This window comes from Carcharhinus amblyrhynchos, chromosome 8, assembly GCF_965287045.1.
Source record: "Carcharhinus amblyrhynchos chromosome 8, sCarAmb.v2.hapA, whole genome shotgun sequence".
NCBI lineage: Eukaryota > Metazoa > Chordata > Chondrichthyes > Carcharhiniformes > Carcharhinidae > Carcharhinus > Carcharhinus amblyrhynchos.
The window spans coordinates 44,536,824-44,556,031 of NC_137331.1; the positions used below are offsets into that span (position 1 = coordinate 44,536,824).

At 42.0% G+C, this 19,208-nt stretch overlaps 1 protein-coding gene across 1 annotated transcript in view; it reads left to right on the forward strand.

Annotated features, from left to right (window-relative positions):
* The window catches only part of herpud2 (HERPUD family member 2), a 43,723-nt gene extending 26,447 nt beyond the window's left edge, over positions 1 to 17,276 (forward strand). The window contains exons 6-8 of the mRNA XM_080193982.1: positions 108 to 431; positions 6,325 to 6,442; positions 13,221 to 17,276. Of these exons, the coding sequence (XP_080050108.1) occupies positions 108 to 431; positions 6,325 to 6,442; positions 13,221 to 13,403 (625 nt within the window). The 3' untranslated portion in view covers positions 13,404 to 17,276. The remainder of the gene's footprint in view (positions 1 to 107; positions 432 to 6,324; positions 6,443 to 13,220) is intronic.
* The last annotated feature ends 1,932 nt before the right edge of the window (positions 17,277 to 19,208 follow it).

A 19,208-nucleotide genomic window follows, 5' to 3' on the forward strand; every position in this document is an offset into this window, starting at 1 on the left:
CTGCCAAAGAGTGAAAATATATTCATTCCCCACTCTGCACTCTATAACATCTGTCCCAGTGAGGAGAACAAAACTTCACTACTTGTTTCTTTTTCCACTGCCTCTAGTCAAGCTGCAGCCAGGCTCTCGGGATCAGCCAGTACACAGCCCTCCAGTCCAGCAGTCTCTGAACCTGCCATCCCTGAACCCAATCGCCCAGACGAGGCCCCAGCCGCCCCCATTGCAGCTGTCCCAGAGAACAGGCCCATCAACCAGAATATCCAGATGAATGCACAGGGTGGGCCAGTACTAAACGAAGAGGATTTGAACCGTGATTGGTTAGACTGGATGTACACAGTGTCCCGAGCAGGCATCCTGCTAAGTATTGTGTATTTCTACTCCTCTTTCAGTCGCTTTGTCATGGTGATGGGAGCTATTCTGCTGGTTTATCTGTAAGTATCAGTAACATTTTTTCTTTGCTTTAAACTTGCAGTGGAATTCAAAGCTGTGCCTGAAAAATAATCTCCTATTGAAACAAATTTTTCAATTGAACCAGGATGTATCAGGCAGGGTTAGATATCTTTAACAACTCAGACATCACACACCAAGTATTATTTTCAAAATATCAACGCATTTTCAACAAAACCTAGATCTTAGACATCACTGTGATTGTTTATTGATTTAAAAAAAAGTTTATTTTAAAAGAAATCCTGTTTAATTGTGCTGTAAGATTGCAGTATTCTCTGACGTGGAACTGACTGGAGCATGATATTGAAGAGTTCCCTACATCTGGACATCTGCTCCAAAATTGGTACTAAAATTCTGTCCACATCTCCATGAATGGGTTGGGTGTGAGCTCTTCTGGCAGCACTTTGACCACTTGCCAAATGGAAACCAAGTCACTTTTATTGATTATTTTGTTTATGAATTCATATCGATAATATGCACCTTATTTATCATTTTCACACTTTTCTAAAGATCATACCTTTTTTTGATACTGTGGATTCAAGGTTATCGATCACAGCTTGGGTCAGTTTCTGGTATCTCAGTCACTTGTCCAGTTGACTTGACCTTCACTTGGTCTCTGTTTCAGTATCTATGCAGCCTGCTTTAGGAGCTTTTGGCATTAAATCCACTCACTTTTTGCATGAGGTACAGAAGCTGCTCTGCAATAGGTTTGACTGCACAACAGGACATGCACTTCCAAAACAATTAATCTTGGTCTGGGAAGCCCTTTGGGATATTGTAAGCGTGTCGACAGGTAGTATGTACATGCAAGTACTTGTACTTTGAGCACAAGCATTGAATTTATTTTTAATCACTGTCAAGACATGTAGAACACCAGCAAGGCAGCATTGATAGGTTTTGGGTGGCATGGTGGCACAGTGGTTAGCACTGCTGTCCCGCAGCTCCAGGGATCTGTATTCAATTCCCAACTTGGGTCACTGTTTGTGTGGAGTTTGCACGTCCTCCCCTGTGGTTTCCTCCCACAGTTTGAAAGACTTGCTGGTTAAGTACATCGGCCATGCTAAATTCTCCCTCAGTGTACCTGGACAGGTGCTGCAGTGTGGTGACTAAGGGATTTTCACAGTAACTTCATTGCAATGTTAATGAAAGCCTACTTGTGACACTAATACATAACTTAAACTTAAATTTATTATTCACTCCCATGGTTGTCACGGGAGCATTGAGAAACAATAGTTTGGGATTGAATATGCCTGTATGCTAGACCAGGCAGACATGCAGGATCCCTGCGCTGAAGGACTTTTGTGATCCAATTGATGAGGTAAGAATAGAAGCAAAGGTGATAATAGGAGAGGCCTGCATTGAAGAAAGCTTTCAGGAGGGAATTAAAGAATGAGGGGGAATTATGATAGGGTCTTAAAAGAGGTGGCTAATGAGATTAGTAGATGCGCTGGTGTTAATTTTCCAAAATTTGATAGATTCTGGAAAGGCTCCATTAAATTGGAAAGTAGTAAATAACCCCTTGATTTAAGAAGGGAGGGAGTCAGAAAGATCAGTTAGCTTGATGTCTGTCTTGGGGAAGGTGTTAGAATCGATCATTGAGGAGGTTATAGCTGGGCACTTAAAAAAAAAACACAAGGTAATCAGGAAGAGTTAGTGTGGTTTTGTGGAAGGGAAGCCACATTTAACCAACTTATTAGAGTTCTTTGTAGGAATAATGTGCTGTGGACGAAGGGGAGCCTGTAGACGTTCTGGATTTGGATTTCCACAGGCATTTGATAAGATTTCACATCAAAGGTTATTGTGGAAAATAGAAGCTCATCCTTTAGGAGGTAACATATCAACCTGGTTGGGAGATTGGCTGGCTGCCAGAAAGCAGAGGACGCACAAATGGGACTTCCTCTGAGTGGCAGATGTGATGTGTGGAATCCTGCAGGGGTCAGTCCTGGTGTCTCAACCTTTAACTATTTGTATCAGTGACTTAGTTGAGGTGAGTGAAGGCATGATAACTAAATTTGCAGACAACACATGGGTAGGAAAGTATGCTGTGGAAAGGACATGCAGAGTTTGTAGATAAACATATCAGATCGAGTGAGTGAGCAAAGATTTGGCAAATGGTGTAGAATGTGAGAAAATGTGCAGGAAGTGTTTCTCTTTGGCAGAAAGACAAAAGATTATTACTTAGAGAGCAACTACAGAGTTCCAAAATGCAGAGGGATCGAGGTGTTCTCGAGCATGAGTTGCAAAATGTTAGCATGCAGGTACAGCAAGTAATTAAGATGACCAGTGGAATGCTAGGAACTTGAATAGCCTGTGTCTGCTCTTCTGACACAAAAGAGACAAGGGTGACTTCATTTTCCATGGTTTTGGCTGCAGCACTGGAATGTTTGGTCAGATATAGTGTGTGTTACCTACAAACTTTTTGTATCATTTTTTCACTTACCTAGCTGAGCCCTGAGAACTTCTCATTTCTGGGTGACAGGCTGAGTTTGATAGATTCTTGATTGACCAAGGGTAGAGGGGGTAGACAGGAAGGTAGATGCTACAATCAGATCAGCTGTGATCTTATCAAATTAGTAATCAGTAATCTCTAAACTGTCTGTGCTTTATATGCTCTGTCTGAGGCCAGAACTCTCCATTCACCTGACGAAGAGGGTAACCCCTCGAAAGCTTGTGAGAATATTATCAAATAAATAGGTTGGACTAAAACCTGGTGTTGTCAGACTTTTTACTGTGTTTACGCCAGTCCAACGCCGGCATACCCACATCTTATCAAATGGCAGAGCAGGCGTGAGGGGCTGAATAGCCTGCTCCTGTCTTTAATTCATGTGTATGTTGATGTAATATGGATTGGTGACCTGCTATAAGCTTACTCTATGGAATTTCCCATTGTTTATGTGTAATACTGTGCAGTGACATAGTTTGAAGCTGTTCCTCAGATTGCAAAGCCTGGATACAGCATGAATTAAAGTAGCTGATCACGCAGTGCTAAGTACCTGATCTTAACAAATGGCTAATGGACACTGCTTCAATATTGCTTTTTGCTATAGCAACACAGATTGTTACAGCGCTTGTAGCCCCAACTGTTGTATTTCATGATGGATAGGCATTCTATATTGTTTATTGACAGACACTGAATATTGTGCACCATTAGTTCTACAAATACTTTGCTGATATGCCTTTGTCAGCTGCCTGTGATAGATAACACTTGGCTAAGTTTCACAACTTCATCTGTAACTTGGTGACGTGAATTACATTTTTCTGAAACAAAGAGGACTTTCTTTAACAAAGTACACCATGGAATGTTCCTGTCTGGCCACATTTTAGGATTGTTACTGTAGTCGCTCATGATAAATTCTTTTTGGCACCAAAGCTGCTTTGATGAAGGAGATAATGCCTTTTACTTTTGAAAACTGCTCATTGAGTTGGAAAGGTTTAACTTTCAGAGTTGTATTTTTGTAGGTTATTTTCAGAAACCAAGCTGTATGACTGGCATGTACAGAATCTGTGTTGACTGGGCATATTTTCTGTACTTAAATTCCCAGATCTCAGTGCAATTGTAATGCCACCTCTAAGTTTGCTCTGTTTCTGTATCCAATCGTGATTCTCTGGAGAAAATTGAAACTCATTTTAGTACGTCATGAGTCAAGATTTTCTCCACAATCTTGAAACACGGTATAATGTGTATCTGTTTCTAATGTGCTACTACCTTCATTTCACAATCAAAACTAATGACCATTGCTGCTCTAATAAAAATCCATTCTTGAACCCAATATTACAAACAAGCAATTGATTTATCACATGGAAGCACAGGCTTGCTCAGAGTATTGGAACAAGGAACTATAGAAATTCTAGTATTAGACTTCACTGAAATCCTAGTGACAACTGTGCAACAAGCCATCATTCTTTGCATGATGTATACCCACCCTCCCCTCCTAGTTCCAAAGTATCAGCTGCCATTATTAAGTCTTTCTGTAAGATTTTATGGTTCCAATTAAGAGCATAAGAACATAAGAAATAGGAGCTGGAGTAGGCCATCTAGCCCTTCAAGCCTGCCCCGCCATTCAATAAGATCATGGCTGATCTGTCGTGGCTCAGTTCCACATTCCTGCCCTCTCCCCATAACCCTTAATCCCCTCGCTTATCAAAAACCCATCAACCCGCGTCTTAAAAATATTTAGCGAGGCAGCCTCCACCACTTAAACGGGCAGAGAGTTCCAGAGATTCACCACTCTTTGAGTGAAGAAGTTCCTCCTCAACTCCGTTCTAAACCGCCCCCCCTTTATCTTGAGGCTGTGCCCCCTAGTCCTACTATCCTTTCTGAGCGGGAAGAGTCTCTCCACCTCTATCCTATCCATCCCATTCATCATCTTATACGTCTCAATGAGATCTCCCCTCATTCTTCTAAACTCTAACGAGTACAAGCCTAGTTTATTCAGCCTCTCCTCATAGCTCAACCCCCTCAACTCCAGTATCAGCCTAGTAAACCTCCTCTGCACTCCCTCCAAGGCCAAAATATCCTTGCATAAGTGCAGTGACCAAAACTGCACACAGTACTCCAGCTGCGGCCTCACCAATGCCCTATACAGCTGCAGCAAGACCTCCCTACTTTTATATTCAATCCCCCTCGCTATGAAAGCCAGCATCTCATTCGCCTTCCTGACCACCTGCTGCACCTGCAGGCTGGGTTTTTGCGACTCATGCACAAGGACCCTGAGGTCCCTCTGCACCGTTGCCTGCTGCAGTTTTTCACCACGTAAGTAATGGTCCTTCCTACCATTATTCCTACCAAAGTGGACCACCTCGCACTTGCCAATATTAAATTCCATTTGCCAGTTCCTGGCCCATTCGCCCAGCCTATCTAGATCCTTCTGCAGACTCTCCACACCCTCCGCGCAATTTGCCATTCCACCAATCTTGGTGTCATCAGCAAATTTCGACACCATACACTCGGTTCCCTCCTCCAGATCATCTATATAAATGGTAAATAGCTGAGGCCCCGGCACCGACCCCTGGGGCACTCCACTAGTCACCAACTGCCAATCCAAATAGCACCCATTAACCCCCACTCTCTGCCCCCTATTTGACAACCAATCCTCTATCCACGCTAACACCCTACCCCCAACTCCATGCCCCCTTACCTTCTGCAATAACCTCTTGTGAGGTACCTTGTCAAACGCCTTCTGAAAATCGAGAGACCACATCCACCGGCTCTCCTCTATCCACCGCCCTAGACACATCCTCATAAAATGTCTAAGTTCCAAACATTAACAGTATGGTCCTCAATTGTGTTTTACCTGGGAAGGTGCAAATAACTAGTACTTAAGAATCAAATAGAATTTATTAAACAAGGTTGTACATATACTTAACACAGACAACACGGAAGCCCCTCATCCCTCAGGTCCTGCGAGTCCTGAGCATCGCCAGTATAGGCGATGTTGAAGTGATGTTGAGCTGAAAAGTAAGATGTGCTTATCTGATCCAGGTGCCAATTGAAAGGTCTGTGCTTGGGCAACCTAATGTGTTAATGATGGGGTAGGACAGTCTCTCTGCTGCTCCAGGTACTACACATCAGCTGTATTCTTTCAGCACTGTAGATTTAAATCAATCTGCAGAGGCTTCAGTTTTCCTTTTATTGTGTACCTTTTCACCTGCTATGCTAACAAAGAACAGGTTGTCACAAGACCACTGACTGTCTACTGATGACATCAGAGTTTCAGTTCCTGTTTTAGATCTGTGGCCAGTAGTAAACAGGCACTTTATTGCAAGACAGGGAACTTCTTATTCTGTTCTTCATTTACTTTTTTAAAAGTTGTAGCTTGTTGAGGCTTAAAGTGCAGATGGTGCCTGATACCTGTCCTGTTCATTGGAAAATTCTAGGCACCAAGCTGGATGGTTCCCATTTCGACAAGACGCACAGAATCGGAGACCAGCAAATCAACCTGTGGAGTTGAACCAGGAAGGACAGGAAGACAATGCCCTCGAAGTACATGAAATGGTGAGTCAGTGTCCCGGTGCAGTGAATGATGGAGCGGAAACACTTCATGTAGTAATTTACCATGTTCCAGTTCACCATGTTACCATCTATTTGGATAGATAAGTATTATAATTTAGGTAGAATTTTAAGTGGGTTTAATTTAATGTTTCTGTGTCTGGAAGAAATCTATAATGAGATTTCATGCTGGACAAAGGTTTTTATATATGTGGGGATTGGTTTCAATTCCAAGCGGGATTCTGTGATGCTTAGAGGACTGCAGCACGAAAAATGAATACAGCTGCAGGTGTCGCTTAGCATCTAGAGGCCCCTAAAATGGAAAGAAGCTTTTCCTTTGTTCTCAGTTTAACTGGAAGCTAGACAGTTGCTGATAGTCAACTGGAGAGGGAACATCTCCCTCAGCTTTGCTAGAAGGAAAGCTATAAAATAGGGTGTGGTGCAAGAAAGCAAGCTCCAGAGGAACTAAAGGATGGTTGGTTCTGGAAACTTGGAAAAAGAAACTATTGTTCATGGGCACTCCAGACAAAGCTGCGAAGGAACCAGTTGGTGAGAATGCTGGAGAATGGCTTCTAAAGTAATCCAAAAGTTTGGAATATCTAACTACCGTTCGTGAAACAAATTTGAAACTCATTGGTAAAGTATTGGCTGAATATGAGAGCTTGTGTAACAGTGGAAACCAGTCAAGGCAATGAAATTCTAAAGGGGTTGGTGTAAAATCTGGATTGGATTTGCTGTTAAAGTGGAGCGGAACCTTTGTTTAAAAGAATCATTTATAAAACCTGGACTGGATTTTCGAATGCAACCTGCTAATGGAAAAGCATAATGAGGAGAGAAGATTTTAAAGTGTGTTTTGGAGTTTAGAAACTCTCATGTGAAATTTATCTGGGGGATTCTGAGGAGAAATCCATGACCACTAACTTGGGTTCAGAGTGGGAGAGTATCATGTGTGTTTGCATTCCAAAATCTCATCCAGGATTTTCAAATGACAATTTTAAACAAAGCTTCTGTTCCAGTTTTAACAATAAATCCAGTCCAGGATTTACACCATTCCTTTTAGGATTCATTTGTCTCAACTACCACTGTTAAACTCTCAAATCCACCCAAAGCTTTCTTCCCAATTGCATTAATATTTGTCTCACAGATGGTAGCAAGACACCCCAAACTTTAGGATTACTTTAGAAACCTTTCTGTAGCATCTCACCAGCCGATTCTTTCTCAGCTTTGTGATGCCAATGAACTGTATCCTCTTCTATTCTCAGTTTTCACTGTCACTTTAACTTAATACTTCTTGGATAAATTCTGTTCCATTCCCGGGTTCCTAGAACCAGCCATCCTTTAGTTCCTCTGGAGTTTCCTTTCTTGCACATTACTGCATTGTACAGCTTTTCCTGCTCTGAGCAGAGCCTGCACACATTCTCCCTGTCTCCAATTATTTCGGCTTGCAGTTGGAACTTAAAACAAAGGAAAGCTTTCTCTCACTGGGAAGTGGCTAAGCAATGCCTGCTGGTGTATATATTGTACACGCGGTAGCCTTCTCTGAACACAATAGAAACACAATTGGAAGTTAACCAACCCTCGCATACAAGCACCCTTGTCCAGCATGAATCCAATGAAAGGTCCCTTCCAGGCACAGAACATTAAATTAAACCCACCTAAATCTATACCTAATTTCTAATGCTTGCCAATACAAATATAAATCCCTTAAAACTGCCTTTATTTTCCTAACTGAAAACAAAATGAAGACCAGGAAGACTGGTCCATTAGCTGTGCTGGGCCATAAAATTGCCTGTCATGAATTTTGGACCATTGTTCTCTGCCTTCACCTCACATACCTAAGAATAAGTGGAAATCCTCTGTGGGTAAATTGGGGTCAGTAAAGGGTGCTGATCTCAAGAAGGAATTAAAATGCCTTAGAAATCAGAACCCTTACAAATCTAAACTTCATGGCAGGAAGAAACTGAGTCTGTCTTCATCAGTTCAATTGAAAAGTTCAAAGGGCTAACATGCCAGTCTATATAGGGGCAAAACAAAGCTATACGGTTTTTATAAAAGAGAGCAACGTTTAATATGTACAGCAGAGAAACAATGAGTAATCATAGAATGAATTCAGCAATCAGCCCCGACAATTAAAGTTGGGAAAGAAATCTCAATGATATCTCTGCAGCACCCAGTGTCCCCTCTCAATCATTTTGAATACATGTCATGTTAATACCTACAAACTGCAGCAGTGCTGTTGGTCCATTTCTAACAATGGTTTTGCCTGGGGTGACACACAAGCTGTACAAATGTTGCATTGAACACCCCATGGGTGGCAAGGTGGCACAGTGCCAGGGATCTGGGTTCAATTCCTGGTTTGGGTCACTGTTTGTGTAGAGTTTGCACATTCTCCCCATGTCTGTGTGGGTTTCGTCCCACAGTCTGCTTAGGTGTAGTGACTCAAACAGGTGCTGGAGTGTGGCAACTAGAGAAATTTCACAATAACTTCATTGTAGTGTTAATGTAAGCCTTACTTGTGACTAATAAATAAACTTCCACTACTGAAAAGTGTTGTGGATAGCAGTGTTGAGATCCACACAAAGCAGCACGGATTGTAATCGGTTATGGAGTCATAGAGGTTAACCACACGGAAACAGACCCATCGGCCCAACTTGTCCATGCCATCCTTTTTTTAAACCCCTAAACTAATCCCAATTGCCTGCATTTGGTCCATATCTCTCTCTACCCATCGTACCCATGTAACTATCTAAATGCTTTTTAAAAGATAAAATTATACCCGCCTCTACTGCTATCTCTGGCAACTCGTTCCAGACTCTCACCACCCTCTGTGTGAAAAAATTGCCTGTCTTGGCACTTTTTGTATCTCTCCCCTCTCACCTTAAACCTATGTCCTCTAGTTTTAGACTCCCCTACCTTTGGGAGTTTAAAGTAAAATATTTCTTGGATAGAAGAAATATTGACTATCTACCTTGTCTATGCCCCTCATTATTTTATAGAGTTCTATAAGGTCACCCCTCAGCCTCCTGTGCTCCAGAGGAAAAAGTCCCAGTCTATTCAGCCTCTCCTTACAACTCAATCCATCAAGTCCCAGTAGCATCCTAGTAAATCTTTCCTGCACTCTTTCTAGTTTAATAATATCCTTTCTATAATAGGATGACCAGAATTGCACACAGTATTCCAACTGTGGCCTTACCAATGTCTTGTACAACTTCAACAAGACGTTCCAACTCCTGTGTTCAGTGTTCTGACCAATGAAACCAAGCATTGCGAATGCCTTCTTCACCATTCTGTCCACTTGTGACTCCACTTTCAAGGAGCTATAAACATGTACCCCTAGATCTTTTTGTTCTGTAACTCTCCCCAGTGCCCTACCATTAACTGAGTAAGTCCTGCCCTGGTTCAATCTACAAAAATGCATTAGCTTGCATTTGTCTAAATTAAACTCCATCTGCCATTTGTCAGCCCACTGGCCCAATTGATCAAGATCCCGCTGCAATTGGAGATGACCTTCCTCACTGTTCACCATGCCGTCAATCTTGGTGTCATCTGCAAACTTACTAACCATGCCCCTATATTCTCATCCAAATCATTAATATAAATGACAAATAACAGTGGGCCCAGCACTGATCTCTGAGGTACACCACTGGTCACAGGCCTCCAGTTTGAAAAACAGCTCACTACAACCACCCTCTGGCTTCTTTCAAGAAGCCAATTTTGTATCTATTTAGATAGCTCACCCTGGATCCCATGAGATTAACTTTATGCAACAACCTACCATGCGGTACCTTGTCAAAGGCCTTCCTAAAGTCCATGTATACAACATCAACTGCACTGCCCTCATCTACCCCTTCAAAAAACTCAGTTAAATTTGTGAGACATAATTTTGCACTCTCAAAGCCTTGCTGACTGTCCCTAATCAATCCTTGCATCTCTAAATGCCTGTGGATCCTGTTTTTCAAAATACCTTCTAACAATTTACCCACTGCAGGTGTGAGGCTAACTGGCCTGTAGTTCCCAGGCTTTTCCCTGTAGCCCTTTTTAAACAAAGGCACAACATTTGCCACTCTCCATCTTCAGGAACCTCACCCGTGACTATCGATGATTCAAGCATCTCAATTAGGGGATTGCAATTTCCTCCCTAGCCTCCCGCAACATCCTGGGATACACTTCATCAGGTGTTGGGGATTTATCTACCTTGATGCACTTTAAGACTTCCAGCACCTCCTTTTCTGTAATATGTACAGTCCTCAAGACATCAATATTTAATTCCCCAAGTTCCCTAACATCCATGCTTTTCTCAGTAGTAAATACTGATGAGAAGTATTCATTTAGGATGTCATCCATCTCTTGTGGTCTGCGCATAGATTACCTTGTTGATCCTTAAGAGGCCCTACTCTCTCTCTTGTTACTCTTTTGCCCTTATGTATTTGTTGAAGTTTTTTGGATTCTCCTTTGCCTTATCTGCCAAAACAATCTCATGTCCCCTTTTTGCCCTCCTGATTTCTCTCTTAACTCCACTCCTACACCGTCTATACTCTTCAAGAGATTCACTTGATCCCAGCTGCCTATGCATGTCATGTGCCTCTTTCTTCTCCTTGATCCAGGGCCTCAACATCCCGAGTCATCCAGGGTTCCTGACTTTTGCCAGCCTTGCCCTTCCCTCTGAGGAATGTGTTTATCCTGAACCCTGGTTAACATCCCTTTTCCTTCCCACAGACTCCTCCAATTAACTTCTGAAAGTTTCTGCCTGATACCATCAAAATTGGCCTTGGCCCATTTTAGAATATTAACTTTTGGGACAGACCTATCATTGTGCATAGCTATCTTAAAACTAATAAAATTATGGTCACTGGTCCCAAAGTGATCCCTCACTAACACTTCTGAGAAGTTTTTGAGGATGAGTGTGTGATACAGGCTGATAGGCTGGAAGAGGTAGATCTTCTGAGGGAAGATGTATTAGAAATTTTGAAAAACCTGAGAGTCGATAAGTCCCCTGGGCCAGCTGGGATATGTTCTAGGATTCTTTGGGAGGCAAGGGATGAGATTGAAGAGCCTTTGGCTTTGATCTTTGGGTCCTCACTGTCCATGGGGATAGTACCAGAGGACTGGAGAGTGGCAAATGTTGTTCCTCTGATCAAGAAAGGAAATAGGAATGACCCTGGTAATTATAGCCTGGTTAGTCTTACTTCGGTGGTCGGTAAGTTAATGGAAAAGGTCCTGAGGGACAGGATTTATGACCATTTGGAAAGATGCAGCTTAATCTGGGATAGTCAGCACAGATTTGTGAAGGGTAAGTCTTGCCTCTCAAATTTGAATTGAATTCTTTGAGGAGGTAACTAAATGTGTAGATGAAGGTAGAGCAGTTGATGTCGTATACATGGATTTTAGTAAGACATTTGATAAGGTTCCCCACGGTAGGCTCATGAAGAAAGGAAATTTGGCTGATTGGATAAGTAACTGGATATCTCATAGAAGACAGAGGGTGGTGGTGGATGGAAAAATTTCAGACTGGAGACCAGTTACCAGCAGTGTACAACAGGGATCAGTGCTGGGTCCTCTGCTATTTGTGATTTTTAACAATGACTTGGAGGACGGGGCTGAAGGGTGGGTCAGTAAATTTGCTGATGACAAAGATGGGTGGAGTAGTGAATGAATTGGAGGGGTGTTGTAGGCTGCAATGAGACATTGATAGGGTGCAGAGCTGGGCTGAAAAATGGCAGTTTAACCCTGATAAGTGCGAGGTGATTCATTTTAGTAGGACAAATTTCAATGTGGATTACAGGGTCAACAGCAGGGTTCTGAGGAATGTGGAGGAACAGAGAGATCTTGGGATTCATATTCACATTTCTCTGAAAGTTGCCACTCAAGTGGATAGAGCTGTGAAAAAGGCCTATAATGTGTTAGCGTTTATTAATAGGGGTTATGCTGCAACTGTACAGGACCTTAGTGAGACCACATTTGGAATCGTGTGCGGTTCTGGTCACCTCACTATTAAGAAGGTTGTGGAAGCATTGGCGAGAGTGCGGAGGAGATTTACCAGGATACTGCCTGGTTTGGAGGGTAGGTCTTAGGTTGAGGGAGCTGGGGCTTTTCTCTTTGGAGCAGAGGAGAATGAGAGGCGACTTAATGGAATTTTATAAGATGAAGAGAGGGATTGATAGAGTGGATGTTCAGCGACTGTTTCCTCGGGTGGATGTAGCTGTTACTAGGGCTCATGACTATATGGTTCGTGGTGGGAGATGTAGGAGGGATGTCCGAGGTAGGTTCTTCACTCAGAGTGGTTGGGCTGCGGAATAGATTACCTGCTGTGATAGTGGAGTCGGACACTTTAGGAACTTCCAAGCGGTTATTGGATAGGCACATGGAGCTCATCAGAATTATAGGGAGTGGGATAGCTTGATCTTGGTTTCGGACAAAGCTCGGCACAATATCGAAGGCCAAAGGGCCTATACTGTGCTGTACTATTCTATGTTCTGTCACCTGCCCTTCCTTATTTCCCAAGAGGAAGTCAAGTTTTGCCCCCTCTCTAGTAGGGCCATCCACATAGTGATTGAGAAACTCCTGAATACACTCAATAAATTTCTCTCTATCCAAACCTCTAATAATATGGCTGCCCCAGTCAATGATGGGAGAATTAAAATCTCTGACTATTACCATCCTATTTTTCTTGGAGCTATCTGTAATCTCCTTACATTGCTCCTCAATTTCCTGCTGACTATTTAGAGGCCTACAGTACAACCCTATGAAAGTGATTTCCCTTCTTATTTCTAATTTGTATTTTCAGGAGCGGTTAATGGATGAAGGTCTGGATGATGACAGCGGTGAAAGTGGTGACAGTGGCGATGATACCACCACGGAAAGCACAGCAGGGACAGAGCCACCAGGCTTCATGGCTTCCGCATGGTCTTTCATCACCACCTTCTTTACCTCACTCATCCCTGAAGGCCCTGCTCAAGTTGGCAACTAGGAGAAGCAGATGGACTTTTCATCTGACTGCTGACCACAGCTGTAAATTTGAGTGGCATTTACTAAAAAAAACTAAGACTGAAGTGTGGGAGTGTACTTAACCCTTTATTGCATTGTCATCTGTCTCTGCCATTTTCCACCATGTTAGAAGTCTTTCTCCTGATCATGACATACATTTGAGTTTTACCTCTATTGCACGCAAATTCTGGGGAGCAGTGAGTGGCAAATATCTGCTTTCCTCCGTTTCATTTACATTGCTTTAAATTAGCAAAGATAAAATATAATAAAAGTTACCCGTCTTCCATGGCTTTGTTGTAATTACGACTCACTGGGATTTTTGGAGCAACTGGATGCTGGCAAAGAGCTAAATAAACAGCTGGCAAAACCACTGAGGAAACCATTGTTCTTCCATCAAAATGAACAACTGCTTCTGAAATAATCTCTGGTTTGTGAAGCCCTGCCCCCTCGTTCCCTTCGCCCTTCCCCCCTCGTGCCATTGCAATAGAATTCCAGGTGGGAATGCTCACCTTGAAGTCAGTCGTCGCGTGTTAACCACAAGGAGGTACAGAGTGAAGCATTCACAACTGTGTTCAGTTAATCGCTGACTTTAGCATTCATGACTTAATTGCATTTCCAAGCGGTGTTTTGGGATTTGAAAGGCTCAGAACTGAAATATTAGTTTTGATTTATTTGTTATACACTTTAAAATTTTCTTACATTTTAAAACTTCCATTTAGAATGATCTATTTAACAGCCATGACTTTATTAATGGCATTCAGATCTTCACCACATTAGTGAGTATCATTACTCAGGCGCTTTGCCTGATTTAATTTGGAAACAACTGTGTGACTCGTCAAGTGTTACTGATAAAATAGAAATGTGAAGCGTCATGCTGTAAACAATGTGTCACAACATTCACAGCCTGAACAGCAACAGAAAGCAGCAGTGCTGCTTTACAGCAAAGGGCAGAATGTAGTCAGTACCTGCAGCATTCTAACATACAACCGTTAGAAATAGGAGCAGGCCATTCAGCCCCTTGAGCCTGTTCTGCTATTCAGTAGGACCGTGGCTGATCCGACCTTCCTCACGTCCACTTTCCTGTCCTTTCCCGTAACCCTCAATTCCCTTACTGATCAAAAATTTATCTATCTCAGCATTAAATATACACAGTGACTCTGCCCCCACAGCTCTGTGACAGGGAGTTCCAAAGACTCTCAACCCTCCAAGAGCAGAAATTCCTCCTCAGCTCTGTTAAATTGGTGCCCCTTTATTCTGAGTCTCTGCCCTCTGGTCCTAGACTCTCATAAGAACATAAGAACTAGGAGCAGGAGTAGGCTATCTCACCCCTCGAGCCTGCTCCACCATTCAATAAGATCATGGCTAATCTTTTCATGCACTCAGCTCCACTTACCCGCCTGCTAACCATAATCCTTAATTCCTTTACTGTTCAAAAATTTATCTATCCTTACCTTTAGAACATTCAACAAGGTAGCCTCAACTGCTTCACTGGGCAGGGAATTCCACAGATTCACAACTCTTTGCGTGAAGAAGTTCCTCCTTAACTCTGCTTCCCTTATTTTGAAGCTGTGCCCCCTAGTTCTAGTTTTACCTGCTAGTGGAAACAACTTCCTTGCTTCTATCTTATCTATTTCTTTAATAATCTTATATGTTTCTGTAAGATCTCCCCTCATTCTTCTAAATTCCAATGAGTATAGCCTCAGTCTCTCCTCATAAGCCAACCCTCTCAACTCTGGAATCAACCTAGTGTATCTCCTCTGCTTCCCCTCCAGTGTCAGTGTATCTCAATAAGGAGACCAAAACTGTACACAGTACTTCAGTGTGGCCTCACCTGCAACTTATAAAGCTGCAACGTAACTTACGCTGTTTTTGAACACCATCCCTCTAGCAATGAAGGACAAAATTCCATTTGCCTTCTTAATGACCTGCAAACCAACTCCTTGTGATTCTTGCACGAGGTCACCCAGGTCCCTCTGCACAGCCGCATGTTGCAATTTTTCACTTTTTAAATAATAGTCCATTTTGCTGTTATTCCTACCAAAATGGATGACATCACATTATTTACTAACATTGTATTCCATCTGCCAGACCCTCATCCACTCACTTAGACTATCCATATCCCTTTGCAGACTCTCCCATGAGGGGAAACATCCTCTCAACATTTACCCTGTCAAACATCTTAATCCTATATGCTCCAATGAAATCAACTTCCATCCTTCTACATTCCAATGAGTCCCAACCTTATTAGACAATCCCTCCAAATCGGGGATCATCCTGATGAACCTTTGAATTGTCCTGAATGAAATAATACCTTTCCTTAAATAATGGGACCAAAACTGCTCACAGTGCTCCAGATGTGGTCTCACAGTACCTTGCACAGTTGCAGAAAGACTTCCCGACTTGTATACGCCAACCCCCTTGAAATAAGGGCCAACATTCCATTAACCTTCCTGATTATCTGCTGCGCCTGTGTACTAGCTTTGTTTTGTGCACAAATCCTTTTGTGTTGCAGCTTTTATCCATTTAAGTAATACTCAGTTCTTTTGTACTCCCTTCCAAAATGAACAACTTCACATTTCCCCACATTATACTCCATTGGCCAACTTTTTGCCTGCTTACTGAACCAATCAATATGTCTTTATAAACTGTATCCATCTCGCAATTTGCATTTCCACCTATTTTCATGCTTGCAAATTTGGCTATGGGGCATTCACTTCCTCCAAATCATACATATATATTGTAAACTGTTGTGGTTCCAGCACTGATCACTATAGAACACCACTCGTTATAGGCCACCAACATGAAAAAAAAGGCCCTTCGTCCCACTCGCTGTTTCCTATAGCCAATTTCCTATCCAAGCCAATATACTACCTCAAACACCATGGATTCCTATCTTATAACTTAACCTTCTGTGAAGTATCTTGTCGAACGCCTTCTGGAAGTCCAAATACAACACATCTACTAGTTCACCTCTATCCACATTGCTTGAGATTTCGTGAACAAACAGTAATAAATTATTCAGGCATGATTTCCCTTTCATGAACCCATGCCGACTCTGCTTGATTAGATTTTCCAAATGTGCCACTAAAACTTCCTTAATAATTGATACCAACATTTTCCCAACAGTAGATGTAATGGGCTTTTAGTTACCTGCTTTTTGCCCCCTTTCCTTTCTGAATAGGGGTGTCATATTGGGAGTTATCCAATCCTCCGGTACTTCTCCAGAATCGAATGAATTTTGGAAAATTACAACCAATACATCCACATTCTCTGTAACTATTTCCTTTAGGATCCGAGAATTCAAACCATCAGAGCCAGGTGCTTATCTGCCTTTAGCCCTATTAGTTTGTCTAATACTACTTACCTGGAGATGGTGATGGTATTTAATTCCTCCCCTGTATTATTTAGTATTGACGAATGTTCAAAGTATCTTCCACTGTAAAGACGGATGCAAAATATCTGTTTTAACTCCGCAGCCGCTTGATCCTCAGATTTATTTTCTAATGGATCTATGTTTGCATTGACCCCTCTTTTCCTTTTTATATCTTTGAAAAGCTTTTATTGCCAGTGTTTATATTCCTCGTTAGTTTGCCCTTGCAGTTTATTTTTTCTCCCTTTATTATCTTAATAATCCTCCTTTGCTAGATTCTGAATTTTTCCCACTCTTTGGGGCTTTTGCTGGCTTTTGCTGACTTTTGCCTTCTGATATGCTCCTTCTTGCAACTTAAAACTCTCTTTGATCTCCTTGATCAGGAACATACTTTATGCAAAAATACTGTCATGATGTATTGCTGATTGACATAAAAAAAGCAAGTAATTTATGTGAATAAACATTACCATGAACTTGTGCATTTAAGATGTGGCCTGTAGGGGTATATGAATTGCTGCATTGAAATAGTTTTTATACGTAATATGGGTAGCCTCTGGGCCAAGAAGCCTCTTTCCCCAAACTGAGAGCTTCCTCTGTGAACCCATCCTGTAAGATATTGCACTCTTGGACATAGTACACATGTCACAACTGACTCAAAAATCAAGCTCATTACCTCTAACCTGACTTATCAGATAGCATCAAATCTCAACATCAGCATCTGTGACCTAATTAGTTAATTTCTTGGTATTAAGGTCCTGACTTGAGTATTGCTTAATGCTCAAGTTCAGAATTAATATCCTTTTCTATAGTTGACAGGGAGTGGTTGGAAGTTTCGTGTTTCTCTGTGTGTTTGGTGCACACTAGGACCAAGTTCAGCCGCATGGACAGATTCCATCTTTGTTGCATTTGAAGTAATCCTACATTCAGTAGCTTGCTCCACTTTTTACTTCTGTGTCATTGCTGTAACTGTAAATAAATTAAACTTTAACATGATGCAATGTCCATGACAGTACTGAACATCCCACGTGGCTTCTGTTCATTTTTAGTTGGTACCATGTTATTCTATTAGTGCTGTTTGTTACGGGCACAAGTTTCAATTCTTGCAGGATGTCATTCTGTTTGATTTGAAAAGACATTTTATAGAAACTGGAAGTGTTGAGAGAAAATCCAAATCATCGTTTCCTGCATTAGAGACCACGAGCCTTGAAACTCTACCTTTTCCTGCTGTGATCTTTGGCATCAATGCATTGTTCTCTGTGCTGGTGAGGAAAGTATATTTATATGCAGAGTTAAACTAATATGTATATCATTTTAAAATATTTCCTTTAATTGCAATGTTATTGGCTGTAAAGTGTGAAAGATGCTGGAATGGTTTGCATTCATACAACGACGTTCACAATCTCACAAAGTTCTTCACAGCGAATGAACAGTAATTATGGTTGCAAGGTAGGGGAAACAGCATACAATTTCTGCATAGCAAGCTCCCACAAGCAGCATTGTACTAAACAAGCCGATGACCTGTTGTCTATTCATGTCATTTCTGTTTCCTCACTCGCAACTTTGCAGTGGAACGTTAAGAAACCAATCATGTGATGTTACTGATGACACCATCGGCTGTTTGCATACATTCTATCTTAGCAGCTATGTTAACATCCTAGGTGTCATGGGATTAATGCGAGGTGTCTGCATGTTCTCCCAGTGTCTGTGTGGGTTCCCTCTGGGTGCTCTTGTTTCCTCCCACAGTCCAAAGATGTGCAGGTTAGGTTGATTGGTCACGCTAAATTGCACCTTAGTGTCCTGAGATGCGTAGGTTAGAGGGATTAGTGGGTAAAATATGTAGGGATATGGGGGTAGGGCCTGGGTGGGATCATGGTCATGCAGACTCGATGGACTGAATGGCCTTCTTTGCACTGTAGGGATTTGATGATCTTTTCAATAAAGCTCTTTGTTTGAACCTTTGAAGCTTCAGCCTCGCTTTTTAAACCACCACAGTAATCAGTAAGGATAGGTAACAACATCTCCACGATCATCCTCAACACTGGTGCCTCACAAGGCTGTGTTCTCAGGCCCCAACTAATCTGCTTATACAACTATGACTGTGCAGCCAAATTCCCCTCCAACTCAATTTTCAAGTTTGCTGGCAACACCACAGTAGTGGGTCGGATCTCAAACAACGATGAAACAGAGTACAGAAATGAGAGAAAATCTGGTGAATTGGTGTGGCAACAATCATCTTTCCCTCAATGTCAATAAAACAAAGGAGATTGTCCTCGACTTCAGGAAGCATAAAGGAGAGCATGCCCCTGTCTACATCGTAAATCTGTCCACATCCTGTCCACATCTACATCCTGTCTACATCAACAGGGACGAAATAGAAAGGATTGAGAGCTTCAAGTTTTTAGGCGTCCAGATCACCAA